Source organism: Numenius arquata, chromosome 1 (assembly GCF_964106895.1).
Source record: "Numenius arquata chromosome 1, bNumArq3.hap1.1, whole genome shotgun sequence".
Lineage (NCBI taxonomy): Eukaryota > Metazoa > Chordata > Aves > Charadriiformes > Scolopacidae > Numenius > Numenius arquata.
The window spans coordinates 15,732,767-15,755,636 of NC_133576.1; the positions used below are offsets into that span (position 1 = coordinate 15,732,767).

The 22,870-nt window shown below is 41.9% G+C and overlaps 1 protein-coding gene across 2 annotated transcripts in view; it reads left to right on the forward strand.

Moving 5' to 3' along the window:
* ZBTB20 (zinc finger and BTB domain containing 20) overlaps nt 1–21,035 on the forward strand; it is a 168,375-nt gene extending 147,340 nt beyond the window's left edge. For both annotated transcript variants that reach the window (XM_074148599.1, XM_074148608.1), the window contains 2 exons: nt 14,005–15,612; nt 20,191–21,035. In XM_074148599.1, the coding sequence (XP_074004700.1) occupies nt 14,025–15,612; nt 20,191–20,609 (2,007 nt within the window). In that variant the 5' untranslated portion in view covers nt 14,005–14,024 and the 3' untranslated portion in view covers nt 20,610–21,035. The remainder of the gene's footprint in view (nt 1–14,004; nt 15,613–20,190) is intronic.
* Nucleotides 21,036–22,870: the final 1,835 nt, after the last annotated feature.

Genomic DNA, 22,870 nt, shown 5'->3' on the forward strand with positions numbered 1-22,870 from the left:
TGGTTTGTTGCAACTACACAACTCCAAAGTTACAGGTGTAAAAATAGACTCTGTCACCTTCTGTTACTTTTCATTGCTGTGAACTGTCTAGCGTTGGAGCTTTTTGCTCTTTTCATCTAAGCTTCCATGGTCACTTTCTCCTCTTTTCTCTTGTTTACCTATAGTAGAATAGCCATGTAATCTTTGTGCTGCGATCCCACTCAACTTTAGAACAAGGTAGGGCCAGAGCAGCATTCGAATGAGAGAAAACCAAAACAATTCTTGTATTGTTCTCAGATGAACAAAGAGAGCTCTTTCATTAAAAGCATTTTTGAAGTGAAGCCTTAACGTGGTAGCGGCAGAGAACCTGAAACATAAAACCAAGGTACTGTTTAATACCGCCTACTAATGTTTATGAAGTGTGCTAGGGGATGCTGTGGGAGAAAATCATTGTATTTCCACAGGAAATGTGGTCTTTCATCCACTCCATAGGTGGAAGTCAGCTGTAAGCCATTGGAGTGCCACTGAACTCCTTCATTTGCATCAGGGTATTTGCCTCACAGCCTGCTGCACGCAGACCACAGCAATGTGTTCTGGCTGGCACTGTACCTTTGGGTTCCCGAGGATGCCAATTATTATTGTTTCTAGAAGGAACGCCATTGCACCATCTTTTCATTTATGTTTCTGTGACTCTTCTCATTGTCCATGGAGTCATTTACGGGGCTAAAATAACATGAGATCTAGTCTTACATATCTACCGCTCAGGAACTGGAATATAAAGAGAATTCAAGATCTTTAGTTAATCTGTCAGCACAAATAGCTCCTTGAGGAATTAACTGCACCTATGAAAAATGATAAAAAAAATCCTAGAACCCCTACTCATCCCAGCTTTGTTGTGTTAAGCAGTGAAAGGATCTCTGCCCAGCTGGGATGCGCAATATATACTCTGTATCAATCTGTGACATGTGGTGAAATGCTTCTTCTTGAAAGCCCACAAGAGAGAAGTAGTATAAATTAAGAGTAATCTCACAACAGCTATTTTTGAGTTCTTAACCAGTGAAAATGTAACTGTAGCAATATTGTGCATCTATTAAAAATCTTGAAAGGCTCTTTATAACTAGATGATAGGAGTGATAACGTGTAATTTATTGATGTTACACAGATAGAGAAAAAACCACAAAGTAGCAATTTTTGTGTGAAAAGGGGTATGATAGAGGAAATAAAAACAGAGCAAGGGACTTCTCCCCACAGCTTCATGCCTGTGTGTGCAACCATGTCACTTTAACAAAAGTATCTTGTGCTTTGATCCTATGCAGCATTTCAAACCAGGACATGTTCCCTGTATTCAAAAGTGAAACTCACAGATGCTGTCTCTAATGTTTTTGGCTGAATAGAGGGTAGAATGTGCCTGAAGGCAGACCTGAGAAATAACTCTCATACATTGTATTAGTATCACCTGTTGGTGACTCTATGCTTGTGTACACATGTAATTCCAGGGCCTTTTCCCTGTGTGGCGAAAAACAAAAAAGCATTAGAACTGACAATGTCCATTTAATGCTACAGATCCATCTGATGATACCAAGCCACCCATGAATGCTGTGTTCTTGTTTATTTCCTTCATTTATTAGTTTAAAGCATTCTGCCATACATTTTTCTTCTTATAGAAACTAAGTAGGTGACTTTGGAAATAAATCTGCTTCCAGGAATTGCAGAGGTCTCACTGAGGACAGAAATTTTCCCTATGGCCTTCAGCATCGTTGACATGAGCATGTGCTGTTTCCCACTGATACTTAATTCTGAATTATAAGCAGGCCTGAACACTCATCCTATAAACTCAAAATAAAGAAGCCACAGTCCAAAACAGTATGAATATCTGTCTCACAGTGTTTCTAAGTTGAAATATTCACCAAAGCACCCAGTTGTACTAGTTAACAATTACCCTTTCACCAATAGATAAAAAAGATAAATGGAAAAAATAACCAAATAAAATCTAGCATTTCCATGTGATCACTTTCCTGTACTCAGGGCTGAGACACAGACACTGGAATAGATAAAAGCATCCTTTTCCCAGCCTTGAGGACTGGCATTTACAGTTTTTCATACATTCCTTGTTTCTCCCATCAACCAGTAGTTCTGTGACCAGAACAGAATATTCTACATTGAAAGGCCTTTCTCTGGAAACATGAAGGGTATAAGCAGTGCTCTTCCACAGGCAGCAGCTCTCCCACAAAAGTCAACCATTTCTGACTGCACCCTTTTCCTAACAGACTGCTACAAACACTCCCTGTAGAGGATTCTAGCTTGAATAGAAACCTTCTAAACAGGTAATTATCTTAAGAGGTTTTAATCTATATTTTCCTTTTAAACAAAGCCCACAGGCTTTCAGGCTTACTGTATTTAACCACACTCAAACTGATAAGCTTTTCCGTCTTGTCTTTCTGCCTCGGGGAAAAACCTAACAATGCAGGGCAAACGTGAAAGAGTTCATGGAATAGCAATTGTCTCTTTTGGAGACATGTTTTAATATATTTGCACCTGTTATCCTTTTAATTCATTCCTCCTCCAGACTCAGCTCCCATCTCCAACTCCAGTCCCTTCTCCTCCCTAAACAATGTTTCTGAGAGAGGATATAGTGAGTTTATACAGCCCACCACAGCGGGATGACCAAAAGCAATCCCTGTTCACTTACCTGATGAGTATTCAGTCTGAAATACGCTATTGGGATTTAAACAAGATCCCTAAAAGATATACCTTAAGAATACCCAGGTGAAGACATTCTTGATGACTACAGTAAGCTTTCAATCAGGACCACAGAATAGCAAAATAAATCACCTTGTTTGCCGATATTTTTCTGAAAGTTTAGTCTTTCTGTTTCCAAGAAGTGTCCCCCTGTTCTTTGTTTGAGTGGGGAGCGTTCACACCGTAACTTCACTGGCATTTCTGACCCATCTAATCTCTTCCCTGTTCAGTGGCTCTCTTGGTGTAAGCCTACTAGTGCGGCATGCCCCTTTTGAGCAACGGCACCTGGCACTGTGAAGAAAAACTAGCAATAGATGCACCTCTATTTTCAAAGAGCCAAACTGCCGTAAACTTATAGCCAATTAAAACAGTTGGGCCATGCTGGGGCTTGGCAGGATTGTGCGTGAGCTCTCTGGGAGCAAGCGAGCGCGGTTGAAACAGTTTTCATGTAGAACATGAAAATGTTCCCTACTAAAGGAGGGATGAGCACAGCCTCCTTTCTCTTCCTAGGAAATAGTGCCATCGTGTGGCCACGTGTTTTCTCTGTTTCCAGTTACAAGCAGGCAGTTGTACAAACAGTTTTCTCCCTTTAGGTTTTAAAAAAGAGCATTAAAATGCTATTTGGTGATCTTTAGCTGGCCGTGGCACAGGAATTAACAACCTTGTAATGGTATGGCCAGCCTGATTGAAACCCCCATTAATGCAGCTGTGACAACAGCTCCAGTGGTTCTTCTGTTAATGTAGTATATGTTGCTTGGAGGTGTTGGAGAAGCATCCCCCATCAATGTAGTCTGTGTCTATGCTAGGGATATGGGGGCATGGCTGTAGCAGCAGAAGGTCTGCAGACAAGGGCTGAGCAAGGAACTGAGAGAAACAGAGTGTGTGTACATTTGCCAGTGTTTATAGTGGAGGTATATTGGACCGGTCTCCAAATATGTGCATGGGAATGAGAATGGCTTTTGAGTATACCCTCTTTACTCTAAAGTATCTTTGGAGTTCCTAAAATAGCAAGAATATGAGCTGGAGTGAAAGTGGGAAAAGTAAATGCTCTGGCGAAAAAATGGAGTATTTCTTTAACCTAAAAATAGGTGAATGTGCTGTAACACTTTGAAGTCCTTGGTCACCAGATTGCTATGAATTGCAGCTAGCTTTTACCTGCTGTTTTATAGTTTTAAGAAGGATGCTTACCATAAGGAGGTATAAGGAATCAAGGCACTACAGTAGTGTGAGAGGAAGCTTCATTTTTGTAAGCCTGGACAACAAAATTTGAAGACACTTATGGAGTTAATTCTTGATCTTTTTGTAATGTTCTTTATCCAAGGAATACAAAACAATGTAAGATTAATTAAGGTGGGCAGTCCTGTGGAACTGGGTGCGTGATGCTGTCCTTGTTCTACACATGAAACAAACTGAGGCACAAACATTGCTGCCTGCAGATTGTAGAGAAAACAGGATTAGTGCTGACAGACTCCTCCCTCAGACTTTCAGGTGAAGCAAAGGAAGATGATTGACTGCCTGCTCCCCAAGCATGTAGGCTGAAATAGAAGCTTCTATGCTTGACATTAGGAAGTTATGGCCACAGGATATAGAAATAATCTTTATGTACAGAACACCTATGGTTTAGTGTACAGTTTTATGTAAAATGGATATTCGTCATTAGGTACATGCTGAACAGGACAGGGCAATTAACTCAATAAATTGTCCATAGGAAATTTGCTGAACATTCTGTAGTCTGCAGAAAAAACCTGTCTCCTGAACAAAGTTTAAGCAAACTCTTTCTTATTAGCCATCTACTCGATATGTTTGCTCCTTAGAGAATAAGGTTGTGTTTGTGTGTGCATGCATTTCTGTCTTTCAAATAAACGTAGTTATTAGACTATGAAATTTAGAGAAGTTTGACAGCTTTCAGAATGCAGTGATTCTTTCTTCCATAGAGTGTATTACTGACACATTAATAGATGTTGTGCTGGTAAAAATACAGTACTTCCTGTTAAATGTAGACTGCTACATATTTTGATTCTAACAACAATCTGGTGGGGTTAGGGCAATTCGTGTAGTGTCATCTGGTGTTTGTTTTGGATAGATATTATAGAAGGAGATACTGATTTTCAAGATGTTCAAGCAGATGATTGGGTGAAAAATCCAGCAAACCTTTAAAGCAACAGAAAGCAAGGGCTGCTCCTGGTCAGATCTCCTGCTGAGGATACAAATGTTCTTCTGTGTTCCTGAAACTTCATACAAGCTTTTCCTCTTGCAGGCCCCTGCTCAGAATGAGGCCAAATATTCAGGAGAATCAGTCTGAGCAGGATTGGCTAAATCGGCCTCTCTAAGCATCATTGACATATACTGAGAAGTCAACCGATATCAGGTTTTCAGGGTTTGAATTCAAGTCACTTCTTGAGTGGAAAAAATGATGCTGCACTAAATTTGGTCCCAGAGAGTTGGAACCTGATGCAGGACTAATTTTGTGTATGGAAACACTAGGTATGAATTTTTGCTCTGTTAATCCAGGTTTATTTTAGAGCAACTAACTTGAGAACAACAGAAAATAAAACTTCATCACTAGGGATAAATCAGGGCATTGGAGCTGAAGAAAGCACCCATGGTTATGGTGCTAAGTTTGGAATGGGGGACACTAATGTATGGAAATGAGAAAACTCTGTATGGAAATTGTGGGGCTATAGTGGTTTTCACACGTTATGATGGAAATGCTATATTTCAACTGAACTGCCATGTTTATGTAAGAGTTGAGATTTTAATTCCAAATTAAGGATTCTTTCCTGAGAGATGCCTTTCTTAAGGAAAATCTGTAGAGTTTTGTTTTGGTAACAGTGCTTCATTTGCTTGGTTTTATTTATTCTGTAAGTTCTTTAAAGTGTTTCATATATGAAGTGTCTCAGGCAACTGTTTCATTCATCTCACTCAGCTGAAGTTTTTTTTTCACTTTAGGGCACTGCATTTTAAGTGTAAGAAGGACAAACTGGACAGAAGACAGAAGAAGATAAGAATGAGGAGAGTACATATAACCAGTGACAGTGACTGGGAGACCTGAGTTTGTATTTTCTAGAAAAGATAGGTCTAAAGAAGTAAAGTGGGGCACCTTCTAATATATGAGAGAGTGCTATAAAGAGGAAAGTGGTCAATAGTTCTCTGTGTCTGCTGGAGGAAAGGATGAGTTATTGATTTCAAAGTTAAATACTAGGAAAATTTTCTTGCTATAAAGATAGTAGACAGTCTGTCTGGGGAGGGAGTGAACATGCCCACGTTGTTTTTTTCAAACGTTAGACAAATATCTGAAGAGATAGTGTAGGTAAATTGTTCCCAACATGAGGAAAAGGAATAGACTAGGTGACTGTCTGAAGAACCTAATGCATCCTTTTGATACAGCCAGCAGGCAGTGGTCATCCAACACTTGATGTGGAGACCAAGGACTGGATATTTCCAAAACTACGCATGGTAGAGGAAGAGAATAAGGAGTAGATGATAATGCTTGTCTCCAGCAGCAGGTTACTTAGGTTTGCGATGCTCCCAGGAACTACTGGCTGGATTACAGATGCACAGAGAAACAGCTCCAGAAGCAGGAGGAAAGCCTACCAATTCTACCTTCCACATCTTTGACTGAGCTCAGGGTGTTCTTCCGTATAGGGAGGCACTTGTCATTTTGATGATAAGAATATAAAGATGTAATATTCTATATGAGATATAACACCTCCAACTTTTCTACTGTCTCTCAAAGTGTGTATTCTTCTCAACGCAAGGCCTGAGAAGCTTGTCAGGAAGACAAACTAGGCAACAATATCAGGCTAGTTCTAGTTAATCTTGTCTAAGTATCAGTGAGATGGGTTGCCAAACAATTTTCTAAATGCTACTGCAGAAAATTGAGGCAAAAAACAACCTATATCTGTCTCAGCAAGCCTACTAATACTCAAGGCTATAAGATGATTATTCTCTTTGCCCCATAAGTATAAAAGCAAGACAGAGCCTTTGGGGTTCACTCTGCTAGTTATTCCTGGGAAAGACCACACAGTAAGTTTCCAAAAAGAGCTTGGATTTGGGTGTCCTAGGCAGTTTTGCTTCAGGTGAAGGGTATGCACTGAGCTACTGCTTAGTTGCAGTAGCTGTGGTGGTTTCATCATCACCATGTTTCTAGAAATGGTAGTCATTACTGTGCAATGAGCTTTGAGATACTGTGCTTTTAAAGGACACTAGAGAAAATCAAATTCTGTGACATCTTTCAGTTATGAGCATTAAAGCTGTAAGCATTGACTTTGCAGAAAGGGACATCTAGCGGCTGTAGAAAAAAAACCCTCACTAAATACACTTTAAAACGTACAATGTGGCCATTTGTGTGCGACTTATGGTTTTCAGTATTCCATACGTCTTTGTAGCTCTACTACATCATGTGTTTGCTGGGATCATTTTTTATGTTTTTGGCAAACAAAAAAATTCCCTTTGCAAGTCATACCTTTCTAGCTTTATGTGGGTGTATGTATGGTAGCTTTGGCAAATAGAAAAATGCCTTCAAGCCATGCTTGATGTACCTCACTGCTGCACTTCCACGTTTTCTGTAGCATCTTCCAGGAATGCACTGCCTGCTGTTTCCTTCTGCCATTGCCTTCCCCTTTGGTACTGTACTTGGAGAGGTTGTCATTGTTATTGTCATGGTAAAATCTACTTTCTTTTGAATGCCCATAGCATAAAAGTCAGCGGGAGGGGTGGATGAGATTCAAGGAAACACTAATCTAAGCACTCAGTCATGTATTACACAACAAAAGTTTTTTCCTTTCCCATCCAAGTTGTGCTCCTTCTTACTAGTTGAGGATGAATTCCATGCATGTTTCTGTGAATAGCCTGACAGTTTAATCGGTACATTTGCATATGGGCAAACGGAGCTTTTTTCAAAGTTGCACAGTACTATGTTTCACCTTTATGCCATGCCAGCTTCAAATTGCATCCCAGGAGGATTGCAAATGTGCATAATCTGTGTAGTTGTCTGGGCTTTTTTCTTTTCTTTTTTTTTCCTGCTTTTTTCTTCTTTTTTTTTTTTTTTTATTTTTTTGAACTAGCAAACGCCTATTCATTGCCCATCTGGGTAAGAATGGCCTTTGCATTTTCACACCCATTCTTTCCTATATGGTTTGTGAATACCCCTCCAATCAGAACTTGCTTCACAGAAAGGGGACAAAACCATTTTACAGGAGTTTCTCAGAATAAGTCCATTGGGATCTCTACATCATGTTTACTGGACAAAAAAAAAAAGGAGGGGGGGGTGCTTAACAAAGACCACTTGAATTTCACAGAAAGGTTCCCACTGTCTCGAGTTTAAAAGAGTGGCAGGCCTGAGAAGAGCCTGAGACAGCAGTCTTTTTCCTGAGCCAGGCATTCTGTGCAGTGACAAGTAGGTGAGTGTGCGCGTGTGTAGCTGGGTCTTGTGAAGAGCTGACACACTTTCTGGCTTGTCCGAGGCTCTAGTAGTCTTTGTCAGAATGTGGCATTTACTTTAGAATCTAACCTGCTTTGTCAAGTCCACCTTTTATGGGGAACATCACCTTTGGACTTTCAGCTTAGAACAGCATACAGTAAGGGACAACCACGAAACTTAGATCTGGGTAGTTTCCTGCAGAGAGGGAGAGGAGCTGCATGGGACAGCAGTATTTTCTACAGACCAATCTCTGGAATTTGTTAAAGCTGCTCTTTTATACTGCTGTGGTTTGCATAGTAGTATCTCTGACACTATTGCAAATATTTTGATTGCCTGTACTTTGGATACCTGTATAGGTGTAGTTTTCAGTGTTGAACGTCAAGGAAGGTGGCCTAGAAGAAACATCCTCAAAATCTATATTAGCTTTTTTTACCATCTGTTACATGTCTCTTCCACACAGCCCTCTTGGTTTATCCTTAAAGAGTGGATTTCAATTGTTTCTCAGTTGAACAAGTGGTAGATGTTCCAATGTCATTTGAAGAAGCAAAGAAATGAGCATAGGATTCTTTTTTTAAGGGAAAACTATTATACCAATAGCAACCAAAATGTACTCCATGCCTTTTATGAAGTGACTCAATTGACTTTCAGACCGGTTCCTACCCTCAAGATGCATCCTAGATCAGTTCCTATAAAAGAAATATTCACATCACTCTCATAAATGCATACAGATCTCTTTTCTTTAGCCTTGATTAACCCCAGCTGGCTGTTTTGGTCAAGTTAGCTAATGACCAAATGCATTGTGGCTACACAACTCTTGCTTCCCACAGCTAGGACCTGAGAAAGGCTGCTGAAACTTCCAGATGAACCTTGCACTTCCTCCTTTCTGTACATGATTTGTGGATAAGTGGCAGAATTCATTTTGCCAAGAAGTCATCCATTCTCATGGTACACATCACACCTTTCTGGAAAGGATTTGTCCCAAGGATGGATTTTTCAGAGTTCCACTCACAAAATTCATTTTATCTGCCAAGGTGCACAGGAGCAAAGTAGATTTGCTTGCTGAAGCAAGGCGAGGGGCCAGCAAAACTGCCACGTTGGACTTCCGAAGGGCAGACTTTGGCCTCTTCAGGAGCATGGTTGAAAGCGTCCCTTGGGAGACAATCCTGAAGGGCAAAGGTGCCCAGGAAGGCTGGTCACACTTCAAGGAGGCACTCTTAAAAGTGCAGGAAAGAGCCATACCCAAGTCCCAAAAATCAAGCAGGAAGGGAAGAAGACCAGCCTGGCTAAATAGAGAGCTTTGGCTGGAGCTCAGGAACAAAAAGAAGGTTCATGATCTTTGGAAAAACGGCCTGGTAGGCAAGGAGAAATACCAGGAAGCAGTGAAGATATGCAGGGGGAAAATTAGAAGAGCCAAGGCTCAAGCTGAACTCATCTTGGCCACTACAGTTAAGAACAACAAAAAGGGTTTTTTCCAGTATGTAAACAGAAAAAGGAAGATTAGGGATAATGTGGGCCCACTGAGGAATGAGATGGGCACCCTAGTGGTGGAAGACATGGAGAAGGCAGAGTTGCTGAATGCCGCCTTTTCTTCAGTCTTCACTGCTAAGGCTGCCCCTCATGAACCTCTGGCCTTGGAGGCCAGGGGGAGGGTATGGAGACAGGAAGTTTTTTCTTCAGTAGAAGAGGACCAGGTTCTGGACCACTTGGCCAAACTGGACATTCATAAGTCCATGGGCCCAGATGGGATACACCCGCGAGTGCTGAGAGAGCTAGCAGAAGTTATCGCTGGGTCACTCTCTATCATATTTGAAAAGTCATGGAGAACAGGAGACGTGCCAGAAGACTGGAGGAAGGCCAACATCACACCAGTCTTCAAAAAGGGCAAGAAGGAGGACCCTGGGAACTACAGACCAGTTAGTCTCACCTCCGTCCCTGGGAAGGTAATGGAGAGACTCATTCTAGATGTCATCTCCAAACAAGTTGAAGAGCAGGGGGTTATTGGAAGTGGGCAACATGGGTTTACCAAGGGTAAATCATGCTTGACCAATCTGATAGCTTTCTATGATGCCATAATTGGTTGGCTGGATGAGGGGAGGGCAGCAGATGTCATCTACCTTGACTTCAGCAAGGCTTTTGACACAGTCTCCCATAACATCCTCATTGGGAAACTAAGGAAGTGTGGGCTGGATGAGGGGACAGTGAGGTGGATTGAGAACTGGCTGTGTGACAGGACCCAAAGGGTAATGGTTAATGGAACAGGTTCAAGCTGGAGGCCTGTAACCAGCGGTGTCCCCCAGGGGTCAATACTTGGTCCAGTCCTGTTCAACATATTCATCAGTGACCTGGACGAGGGGACAGAGTGTATCCTCAGCAAGTTTGCTGATGATACCAAGTTGGGTGGGGTGGCTGACACCCCAGAGGGCCGTGCTGCCATCCAGAGAGACCTGGACAGGCTGGAGAGCTGGGCAAGGAAGAACCTCATGAGGTTCAACAGGGAAAAGTGTAAGGTGCTACACCTGGGGAATAAGAATGTTAAGCACCAATACAGGTTAGGCGTGGACCTGCTGGAGACAAGCTCCGAAGAGAAAGATCTGGGAGTCCTGGTAGACAGCAAAATGACAATGAGCAAGCAATGTGCTCTTGTGGCCAGGAAGGCCAACGGAATCCTGGGCTGCATAGGGAAGAGTGTGGCTAGTAGGTCCAGGGAAGTCATTCTCCCCCTCTACTCTGCACTGGTGAGGCCACAACTGGAGTATTGCATCCAGTTCTGAGCTCCCCAATTCAAGAGGGATAGGGAACTACTGGAAAGAGTCCAGCGAAGGGCAACAAAGATGATTAAGGGATTGGAGCATCTCCCTTATGAAGAAAGGCTAAGAGAGCTGGGACTCTTTAGTCTGGAGAAGAGAAGGCTGAGGGGAGACCTTATTAATGCCTATAAGTATCTCAAGGGTGGGTTGAAGGAGGAGGGAGCCAGACTCTTTTCAGTGGTTCCCAGTGACAGGACGAGGGGCAACGGGCACAAGTTGGAACATAGGAGGTTCCACTCGAATATGAGAAAGAATTTCTTCACGGTGAGGGTGACAGAGCCCTGGAACAGGCTGCCCAGGGAGGTTGTGGAGTCCCCTTCTTTGGAGATTTTCAAGGCCCGCCTGGATGCAGTCCTGAGTAGCATTCTCTAAGCAATCCTGCTTCAGCAGGGGAGTTGGACTAGATGATCTATATGGTCCCTTCCAACTCTAAAAAAATTCAGTGAAATTCAGTGAAATTTTTTTGCATCTGCTCAAGTCAAGAGATGTGTCCATGGCATCTCTGGTATTTGTGGAATATTCCACCTTGTGCATGTGCAAGGCAGGATTTTTGTTTTATTGAGTTAGACTGCTGCATATTTCTTCTTCTTACCAAATACCTCATTTGACAAAGCAGAACATAAACCAGAGGTCATTCCCTTTTCCAGAAGCACATCTTAAAGACAGGTTTGCATGAAACGGAAGTCCTAAGGTCAAACCAAGTAGTGATTGATACTTACTGATGGAAAGATTTCTGGCATACTAATAGGCAACCAGTCAAAGGCAGATGCAGATAAATGGGTAGCTATGCAATCACTTGCCATGGCCTACAGTAGGTCTTGAAAAGAGGTGTCATCTATATATCATTAATTTTCCACCCTTTCCTCACCAGTACAAGGCTTTTACCAAGTTCTCTTCCTTTCAGATCAAGGATTCTGACTTTTTATGTAAATACATTTTGAATCCTTGTGTGATTTGACATGTTGGGAAGGGAAGCATCTGGAACTGCCCAGGAGGACCCTGGAGAATTACTGTCTGGAAGAAGGAGGGAATGCATCTTTTCTGTACATTATTTTGTGTAATAATAGTTGCAATGTCCTTGAAGGAAATTCTCCCAGTTTCTAAGATGTTTTCCAGTCCTATGATCAGTCTCATCAGAGGATGAAACTCAGGTTTTCCAGCAGAGTTTATGAACAAGAAAGATGAAATTCACAACCTCCATGATACTGTTAATGGTTTCCTCCTTGTTTCTGCTATGGGAGCATCACTCCAGTGTTGTAATCTCACATGGAAATCAGTACCCTTCTGATACTTGCTGGTTTACATCTATTGACATCAGACTTCTTCAGACAGCTTGGCCCTGTCAGGATTTCCAGTTCCTGACCTTTGTGCTTGCCTTTTATCATTCAGCTACTTCAGAGAATTAAAATAACCATCTTTGTCCAAGGTGGTTTCTCTTTGAACCACCAGAATAGAGGGTGCTTGAGATGTCAGGAGTGGATAAATGAGAAGGAAAAGGCAGAGCAGGGAGGACACCACATTTCCCTGCAAATTGCAGTGAGTAGTGTTCCACTACCTGTGTATGAGATGTAAACCACCCTTTAGGCTGGACCAGAGGGACATAGTTGGGCTAAAAGGCATGTATATGAAGCCACTTTCAATGCCATTTATTTGCTCTGTATATTTCTGTTAGAACAGACAGTGACAATAAGCTAGTTTAATTTACCCATGCTTCTCTACCAAATTTCTACTTTTAGATTCTCACACATTAACAAGTAATTGGGGCAAGAGGGGCTGTAGCTTTGGTAGGAATATTCAAGACAAAGTGCCTCTAACACTACTGGTGATTATGCATTACTTTTCTCTGCATACTTTTCTGGAAACCAAGGTGATGCGGGTACTACAAACACTATAAGAAAAAAATGTATTAATAATATTTTATTTGTTTACCACTCAAGGGGCAGTTGGTTCTTTATTGTTGAAAGGTGAAACCATAGTTTCTGCCCATCAAAATCTAAATAGTCGCAAAATGAGTAAAGACCAGGAAAGGAAACAAAAAGGAAACAAAAAAGCATTAAAACCAAGCAAGCAAGATGGAGATAAGGAAAAGTGGATCAAGAGATAAAGAAGTTACTTTTAGTCTCTTGCAGAAGTTAATTTTAAAGGATATGCTGTCTCTGTACCCAAATTGGTTAGGTGCTTTTCTAAACTGTTCTCTATTTTGATTATTCAGCCAAACTAAGACAAAGTCTTTCTTAGAATAAATGTCTGTAATTTTCCAGTTTCTGTCAAGTAAATAACAGCAAGAGAACATTTGTTTTTATATGATGGCATTCTGGTGCCAGTCAGAACTTGGGATATGCTAAAAATGAAGGGGACAGCTCATGTTAACTTTGTGCTTTGGGTTCTTTACAGAGGACTGTTTGTCACTATTGGGTAGCAAATGTTCTAAACCACAACCCCAGACAAAACTATGCGTGGGATTTTAGGAACATTTACAGCCTAAATCTTGAACCAGATTTTGATTTTACAAAGTGACTGCCAGGTTTTTTTTGATGCAAGTAACTGTACTGTAAAACGCAAGATCCAAATTCCTTAAAATACCAATATCACATTTTCATATAGAGTCTTTGCATTAACAACTTGGTGTAAAGGGTCATTAAAGTAAGAATATGATCTTTCCTGGCATGGGTCCACATCCAAACAGCCTAAAATCCAGCTTTAATCCACGTGCTCAGTGTTTACAATTGGCTGGCTCTCGGCTTTTTAAAGTCAGATAAACTGATAGGAAGTCCAAGGCCCAGGAACGTGGTTGGAATTTAGGCCCAGCTACACCTGTCTTTGTCTGGTTTGTCCAAAAAATTAGAACTTCAGCTTCTGCAAATGAGTAGCAAGTTTACTTCTAGTCTTACAGAGATGCTGTCTTCTTATCCATGCCTTTGTATGTAATTTCTACAGTGTAATCTGTTTTGTTTACCCAATGGGCAGTCACCTTCGCCAGTGCCCTGACTGTGGGTCTGCAGAGGACTGGACTCAATCCATTGGTGTTTTTTTTTTTTGTCACCTGCTTTGCTACAGGTAACATCAGTTGCAAGGGGATGACAGAGCGCATTCATAGCATCAACCTTCACAACTTCAGCAATTCTGTGCTCGAGACCCTCAACGAGCAGCGCAACCGTGGCCACTTCTGTGACGTGACGGTCCGCATCCACGGGAGCATGCTACGCGCCCACCGTTGTGTGCTGGCGGCTGGCAGCCCCTTCTTCCAGGACAAGCTGCTGCTGGGCTACAGTGACATCGAGATCCCCTCAGTGGTGTCAGTCCAGTCTGTGCAAAAGCTCATTGACTTCATGTACAGCGGGGTGCTGCGGGTCTCACAGTCGGAGGCCCTCCAAATCCTCACAGCTGCCAGCATCCTGCAGATCAAGACTGTGATTGATGAGTGCACAAGGATTGTCTCGCAAAATGTGGGAGAGGTCTACCCGGTGATTCAGGATTCTGGCCAGGAGACACCCAGGGGAACCCCCGAATCAGGCACCTCGGGGCAGAGCACCGACACAGAGTCTGGATATATGCAGAGCCATTCACAGCACAGTGTGGACAGGATCTATTCGGCCCTCTATGCCTGTTCCATGCAAAATGGCAGTGGGGAGCGCTCCTTTTACAGTGGAGCTGTGGTCAGCCACCATGAAACAGCCCTGGGGCTCCCCAGGGACCATCACATGGAAGACCCCAGCTGGATTACCCGGATCCACGAACGGTCGCAACAGATGGAGCGGTACCTCTCCACCACTCCAGAGACCACACACTGCCGCAAGCAACCACGCCCTGTCCGAATTCAAACCCTGATGGGCAACATCCATATTAAGCAGGAGATGGAGGATGACTATGACTACTATGGCCAACAGAGGGTGCAGATCCTTGAGCGCAATGAGTCTGAGGAATGCACCGAGGACACTGACCAAGCAGAAGGCACTGAGAGTGAGCCCAAAGGGGAGAGTTTTGACTCGGGAGTCAGTTCCTCCATTGGAACTGAGCCTGATTCCATGGAGCAGCAGTTTATGGCTGGTTTGGGCCGGGATGGGCAGCAAGAACCTTCTCAAGCAGATCAAAATGATGTCCCTGCTGATGGCGCTCAGCCGCAGCAGCAGCAGCAGCATGTAGATGCCAACTCTTCCTCGCCAGAGAGAAGCAATGACGTTGAAATGGACAGCAAAGTGCTCACAGTCAATAACAGCACCGAAAAGGGGGCTTTGCAGCCTTCTGTCAACACAACTGTTGCCCAACCATTGCCAACCACACAGATCTACTTACGCCAGACAGAAACCCTCACCAGCAATCTGAGGATGCCACTGACTCTGACCAGCAACACTCAGGTCATTGGCACAGCTGGCAACACCTACCTGCCTGCCCTTTTCACCACACAGTCTGCTGGCAGTGGCCCTAAGCCTTTTCTCTTCAGCCTGCCCCAGCCTTTAGCTGGCCAACAGACACAGTTTGTGACAGTGTCCCAGCCTGGCCTGTCAACCTTTACTGCCCAGCTGCCAGCCCCACAGCCCTTGGCCCCATCTGCGGGCCACAGCACAGCAGGTGGGCAAGGTGAAAAAAAGCCTTACGAGTGCACTCTCTGTAACAAGACTTTCACCGCCAAACAGAACTACGTCAAGCACATGTTTGTACACACAGGTAAGAATGTGTCCCTGTGGTTTATACACAAAGCCAGAGAAAGTCTGACAAACATGGACTTAGGTTCTGTTTCCCAACCTGCCAACCCCCAGCACAAACAGGAGGGGGAGGTTATCCAGGGAGCTGGTATCACTGAATACCTTCTGAGCTTACTGCATTGAAGTTGACCCCCTGCAGAAACTTATAGGTCTCTTATAGGGACCTGACTGTGCATGGTGCAGAAACAAGCTCATTTTACTCAGAGTAAAATAGGTCCTGCACCCATCCAAGGAAATGGTAAGCATTTGTTGTCCCCTGCAAGCTGACCAGGCAACATTAAGTAGAAGTGGCATGAGGAAACTGTAATAAGTTGTTAAAGGAAAACTCTATCTCCTAAGAAAGGACATTGCCTTGTAAGTTTTGCAGGTGCAGGGGTTTAAGCTCAAGTGATGATGATTGGCAGGAGTTTAGGGAAAGTGCATTCCTGGTGGAGTTGCAGCAGTAGCTCCAGGCCTGGGTGTTACACACACTGCCATGTATTTTCTAAATCTTACATGTTCCTATAAGAAAGTAAATTTGAAGTTCTTCCAGGAAATTTTTTTGTACTTCACTGAAGCCGATTGCTGTAGTACTCTGTCTCTTGCCAAGTCAGATGTTTCACTAGCTGTGAGTACAGAAACATAGGGCTCAATGAGAAAAATTTAAAAAAAATATACGTAGAACACAACATCAGCACCCTTTTTGTTTAAAAGTGCAACTGCTTTAGTACGTGGTCTTTTGAGATGACATAGGTAACCTTATTTACTCCTGAGCCAAAACTGCCTTTTCTAGCTTTCTCAAGTGATGAGACTTCAAAGCAAGGAAATGCTGTATCTTACATGGAGAAGCTGTCCTGGGTTCAGGACATTTTGCTTGCTAAATTTTGCTTGCTTTAGCCCTCAGCTCATTCTCATGTTGGAGAGAAATTCTACTTTAGAGAAAGAGTAAGTATTTCTCTCGCCAAGCAGTGGTTTTGTTAACGTCAGATCTTAAAATAAATGCTGGGTTTGTGATAGATGGAGTAGAAACTGGAGAAATTGCCCAAAGTATGGGAGGAATGTAAGTCATGCCTCCCTAGTAATATCCAATAGATTTCATTTTCATGTGTGTACGTGAACTTTTAACTTCTGTTTATCTACAAGTATCACTTAAATGAAAAATTCCTCTGGACATCTGAGACAGACATGTAAATGTACATATACAAAAAATTCAACTTCTCAGGACTGGTAAAAAATGTATGATTGTGAGGATCAAGAATCCTAAATCCCAAGATTCCTGTTTGTGTCTGTTTATGTTCTCCATCTTTCTGTTATGAATGAGTAGTTAAAATACTATGTAGATACTGTTGTCTTAAATCAGAAAAATATCCCCTTCAGAACACTGTCAAATATATCTACCTGCATCCTTGTTTTAAAACCTAGAAAGGCTTTTTCACACATAACTGAGTACTGAGATTAGATGCTTTATTTCCCCTACCCCTAACTGTGCACTGCATTTGGTATTTGGAGTCAGATAAAGAATAATATTGGAAGACTTGATCTAAAATATTCCTAGCTACTGCACATAAAGTCAATGAAGGAAATTGATAGGCATCTCCAATCATTAATTAATATTCTATTTGTGCGGGTCTGAGAATGCCCAAAATAATGAATTATGGTGGAAAGGAAATATTTCGGTAGGTAAATGATTTCAAAGTTCATTTAGGAGCAAAGTGGCTCCTGGAGTGTCTGGCAGAATAATTGCACCTTAACCAACAGAGGGCAGGGCTTCAGAAAACCCTTCTGAAAATAAACTTTATATGTACAGCCTCAGAGAAAGCATGTCTGCTACCTTGTCTAGTGCTGGACAGGATCATTATGAAAACTGAGAAGAGACAGCTGTTCCCACTGTCAGGATGACTTTCCTCAGCCCTGTTAAAAGAAGCCAGGCAAAGTGGCTCTGGAAAAGATCCATGGAAAAAGGGAAAGATTTTGGATATGCAAATGTTTGAATTAGTCTTGCTGTTTGGAGGGCTCACAAGAGAAGCCATGGAGGAGTCTAATCATAAATCGGAATACAACAACTTAAAGGCCTCCCAATCTCGATGTTTTTATGCTTCCAAAAAATACACTCTGATGTAGCCTTCCATGCAATGGAAACCTACTTCCCTTTCTTCTTTTACATGGACACCTACATGCTAGAGATGGATATTTTTCCATGTTCCCTGCAGACTGGCTTTAATATATCCCACAATGTTGTTCTCCAAGACATGCAATGTTGTAGAAATACATGCTAGAATACATGCAGTGTCTGTGCACCTTATAAGCCACCATTGCATTCTCCTACATATCACGCTGTGATTAATATTTGATAACTGTCCCACATTGCTGTCTAAAACCAGCCAAATATGAAATAAAGAACCAAAAGGAGGAATATGTACATTTAATTCACTGAGCAAAGTTTTCTCCGACTTCAAGATGAAGAATCATGGGAATAAAGAATCTACAGTGCTCGCTTAGGAAGGACATAAATTTGCATACAGAAAAGAAAACCTAAAAAGTTTTGAGATTCTTAGGAGAGATGAAATCCCAGGAAGGTTTTGAAGCTAAGATTAGAAAGCCAGAACCCGGTGTATCTTAGAAACATGTGCAGACAAAAATCAGGGTGTTTTTATAGCATAGTTTTAACAGGGTCTAGAGCAGAGGAGACCGATTTAATACAAACTCAGGGACATATATTGCCTAAGGCAAAAATGAGTATTGTAAATATAATCAGTCTCTTATAAGTTAATCAGACATTATTATAACTGACAACTATCATTTTCCACATAACACGTGTCAAGCATACCACACTGGCCTGTCTACACTCAACACACTGCTATGTTCGGCAAAGCCAGCAGGAAAGTAAAGACTTAGTGTGTTTTGACCAAGTGTTTTTCACCAAGTAGGAAAAAACTCATCATCGGTGCAAGGAAGAGAAGCATGTGGATCCAGCTCAAACCATTCTATGATTCTATGTGGATTTCATTCACAGATGTCACCGTCGTATGTGCAAACTGTAAAATAAAAAGAAACAGAGACTCAGGGGAGATAAAAAAGTAGGTCCTTCCCATCCAATCCATATTAATTATCTCCTCTTAAAATTGAATATAAGTAGTATATTGTAATCTCACTATACAAAGAGTAAATGGTATATTACCGCAGATGTGTGATGATCCCTGAAGATTGATTCTTCAAGATTTAAAACAGTGCCAGACAGATTGTAAAAAGGAGGAAGCAGGATGTCTGTGGGGAAAAAAAAAAAAAAAAAAGAATCACTGCTAGAGGGGAAATTATGGAATGACCAAAGGAAAATAATTTTTCAGTGAGTGAAACAGAGGATCATTTTGATTGTTACAGAGCTACGGTACAATCTCTCTCCCTGACAGCTTTGGGGATGGTGAATTTCTACACCTGAAATATATCACAGGTTATTCAGAAAACAAATTTAAAAGCAGTTTTTGATGGGGCATTCAGGGTGTTGGGTATTGTCTACACTATCAATACAGCAACATATCATGATACCATGAAACATGAGGCCATGGCATTGTCTCCCAGAAGAACTCTGAGGATGAGGAAGAATTAAGAGTAGTCTGGACAAACCAATCGTATGTGCTCAGCTAAATATTTTTTCCAGTTCATCCTTGTAGTCACTGGTTTGTCTGGATATGATCAGAGTTCACTTATACAAGTTGGTAGAATCAGTTTTACAACAGGCCTGGGCGCACAAGGCAGTGTGGTAGATGACATACGTATTTTGTATCTCTGGTTTACTTGATAAGTTCTTTTATCTAATTGGCAGTCAAATCAGTTAAATTTCATGTCTGTTACATGAGAGGTTTATCTATTATGTTGCCCTTTGCATGGTACTGGCTGGCCTAGGCAGTTCAATGTACTGACGTTCCCTTTTCAGTTACTTTTATCCATGTTTCAGCCATGAGATTTGACCAGAAAAAGGAGCAGCGAATATAAACCTCTTGTAAAGTGTTGTATTCCTTTGGCAATCTCTAGCATTTCTCTAATGAGAAATTTAAAGCAATTTGGAGCTATCTAGTAATCACCAGCTTTGTCCGTGCTTTTACTGCATACAGGTAGGGAGATGGGGGCACTGAAAGGTAAAGTAACTAAACTAAGACCTGTCTAGAAATGAGCGTGAGGAGCAAGGCAGGAGAGGCTGTGCCATTGAAGCTGGGGGTGGGTGCCAGGGCCTTTTAACTCCAGTCCTGTCTTGGTCAGTGCCTACTATGTGATCTTGAAGAGATCACCTGAGCTCCTTTTTACTGTATGTGGATTTGGAATACCTACAGTCCCCTTTGTAAAGCATTTTGAAACCTCTGGTTGCAAAAATGTTGTGTATCAAAACACGCTTATTAGCAGAATTACACTTTCTTAACCAGAGCACCTCTCCAAAGACACCCGTGAGACTTACCACTAGTTTATTGCAAAGAGTTGTACCGAGCTGGTTTAATTTTTTTTTTGTTTTGTTTTGTTTTTTGTCTGTTTTTTTTTTTCTTTCTCTCTCTCTCTCATTGGTAATGGACAGGTGAGAAACCCCACCAATGCAGCATCTGTTGGCGCTCCTTCTCTTTAAAGGATTACCTAATCAAACACATGGTGACGCACACTGGCGTGAGGGCATACCAGTGCAGTATCTGCAACAAACGCTTCACCCAGAAGAGCTCCCTTAATGTTCACATGCGCCTCCACCGCGGGGAGAAGTCCTACGAGTGCTACATCTGCAAGAAGAAGTTCTCCCACAAGACCCTGCTGGAGAGGCATGTGGCTCTGCACAGCGCCACCAACGGCACGCCTGGAGCCACCGGCACTGGCGCGAGGGCCGTCCCTGCCGGGGTGGTGGCCTGCACAGAGGGGACCACGTACGTCTGCTCTGTCTGTCCAGCTAAGTTTGACCAAATCGAGCATTTCAACGACCACATGAGGATGCATGTGTCAGACGGATAAGTAGAATCTCTCTCTCTCTCTTTGTTATGAACAAAAAAATAGAAACGACAAAAAAAGCTATGGCACTAGAATTTAAGAAATGATTTTTGTTTCATTTTTACCTTTATTTTCCTCCTTTTTTTGGGTTCGTTTCATTTTGTTGTTTTTGTACTACATGAAGAACTGTTTTTTGCCTGCTGGTACATTACATTTCCGGAGGCTGGGTGAATAATAATTTTCCCAACCTCCCTTGGATGGTGGCCTTAAGGCCAGGTAGTGCTTCATGAGCTCCACTGGTTGGATCTCTAGCTACTGGCCTCTAAATACAACCCTTCTTTACTACAAAAAACAAACAACAAAAAACCACAAAAAAAATCAAAAAACAGACAGAAAAGATAAAAAACAACAAAAAACAATTTCTTTTTTCTCACTTGTGAAGAGCACTACAAAAAAAGAAACAAAACAAAATATATTACAAATCTACAAGGCCTACTGTCGTTGTAAGTACACCGCTCGCAGTGTTTCAATGGACATAATTCACAATGCTGACCGCTTTTGGACTTCACAGTATCCAGTTAGAACTGTGGAATATTTTGCTTCTGGTTGAGCAGCAACCAGAGGAAACAAGGCCCTGCTGGTTTCCACCACGTGTCTGCTTTCTCACACACACACATCCACAAACACACGAAAGGGCTGAGGGAAGTGCGAGGCAGTGTGGCTTGGATAGTGTGGAGTCCCTGCAGGGTGAGGAAAAAGAATCAGAGGTTCCTCACCTGGATTCTGCTCCATCCCATGCTCTCTGGCGCACCCTCCCCGCTGCTTTTCCCATACCACCACCACCACCTTACAGCAGAAACCAAGAAGATTCAGACAACGAGCAACGGTGGCTTTTTTGTAATTTATTCAGTGTCTTCGCTGAGCCCAGGGCCTCAGCACAATCAAGAGGGACTTTCACAGAAGGCAAAGAGAACACAGAGGAAAATCAAAGATATCAGAGGTTGCAACCTATGGATCTAGGTACAAGAGAAGGGTTAGTTCCCACAATCTTTGCAAAAAAAAAAAAAAGTTGCATCAGGATTTATTCTTGTGGAAGAAAGAGGAATAGAGGGTGGGTGGGGAGGGGAATAATAATTAAAAAAAAAAGAGTTCTTGGGACTTTTTTAATTCAAAATTTTATAGAGGGGCAAAAGTGACGTTTACCAGATAGAATGCTGATTTTTTTAATATATTTACAACAGTATTTGTGTAAAAAAACAAAAAAAGTGAGATTGTTAAAAGTAATTTTTCTTTGTTTTCTTTTTCGTTTTGCGTACACTGCCACTAATATCTTCTCTTTTATTATATATATGAATATATATATAAATATATATTTTATTTTAAATTGAGACTGTTAAGGTTAGCTAACCTGCTTCCAGATAGAGGGGGGGAGGGGAGATGATCTTGATTTTTATTTTTAAAAAGAGGAAGGATGTTTCTTAATTTTCTTTTCTAGTATTATTCTCTCTCTCTCTCTTTTCTAATGGAATCAAGAATTACCTGGGTCGATGAGGGGCTCTGTGAAGTCGTCTGTGAGATTATCTACTAGAGTTTGTGCATCCTGCAGTATCGTTTGAACTGCTACTTTGTTTTTGAATTACGTGGTTCTCTTTTTGGCTCTTACCAAGGTTCTGTTGTTTCCTTTTTTGGTTCCATCTCAGAATTTATATCTGCTGAAGGGCGGTTCCTTTTGAGAAAGAGATTTTTCTAGCAGTGTTCCCTTGGTTTGGGGGATGATAGAATCTGTAGTCTTTCTTCTTATTCGAAAAAGTAATTAAAGTTTTGGAAGTGTTTAATAACTAGGATTTCCCTTCTTTTTGGTCACTGGACAAGAACTAATCTGCTGTATTGTTCTCTCATCCCTGTCTTGCTCGCTAGAGAGCTTCCATATTTGTGTGGGAATCTGATCCTGCCCCTGGTAATTTGTGCTGATGCCAAAATAACTTAAAATGTTACCATTGAAAATAATCTTCCCTTCTTCATTTGCAAAAACGTCTAACTGAAGGGCCACATCCCGCATTCTCTGCATATGCAAAGCTATGCAAGGAATGTAGGATCAGTGTGAAAGATTGATTCCTGATCTGCATATATATGTTGGTGTTTTGTATTTTGTTTTATTGTGTTTGGGCTGGTGTTCTTCCTAGTTGTCTTCTGTGTATCTGTGTGAGAATTTTTCCCCCAAAGCCAACTCCCAAAGTACATGGGTCCTTAGTTCAGTTGGATCAGTGTCTGACACTATCTTTGTC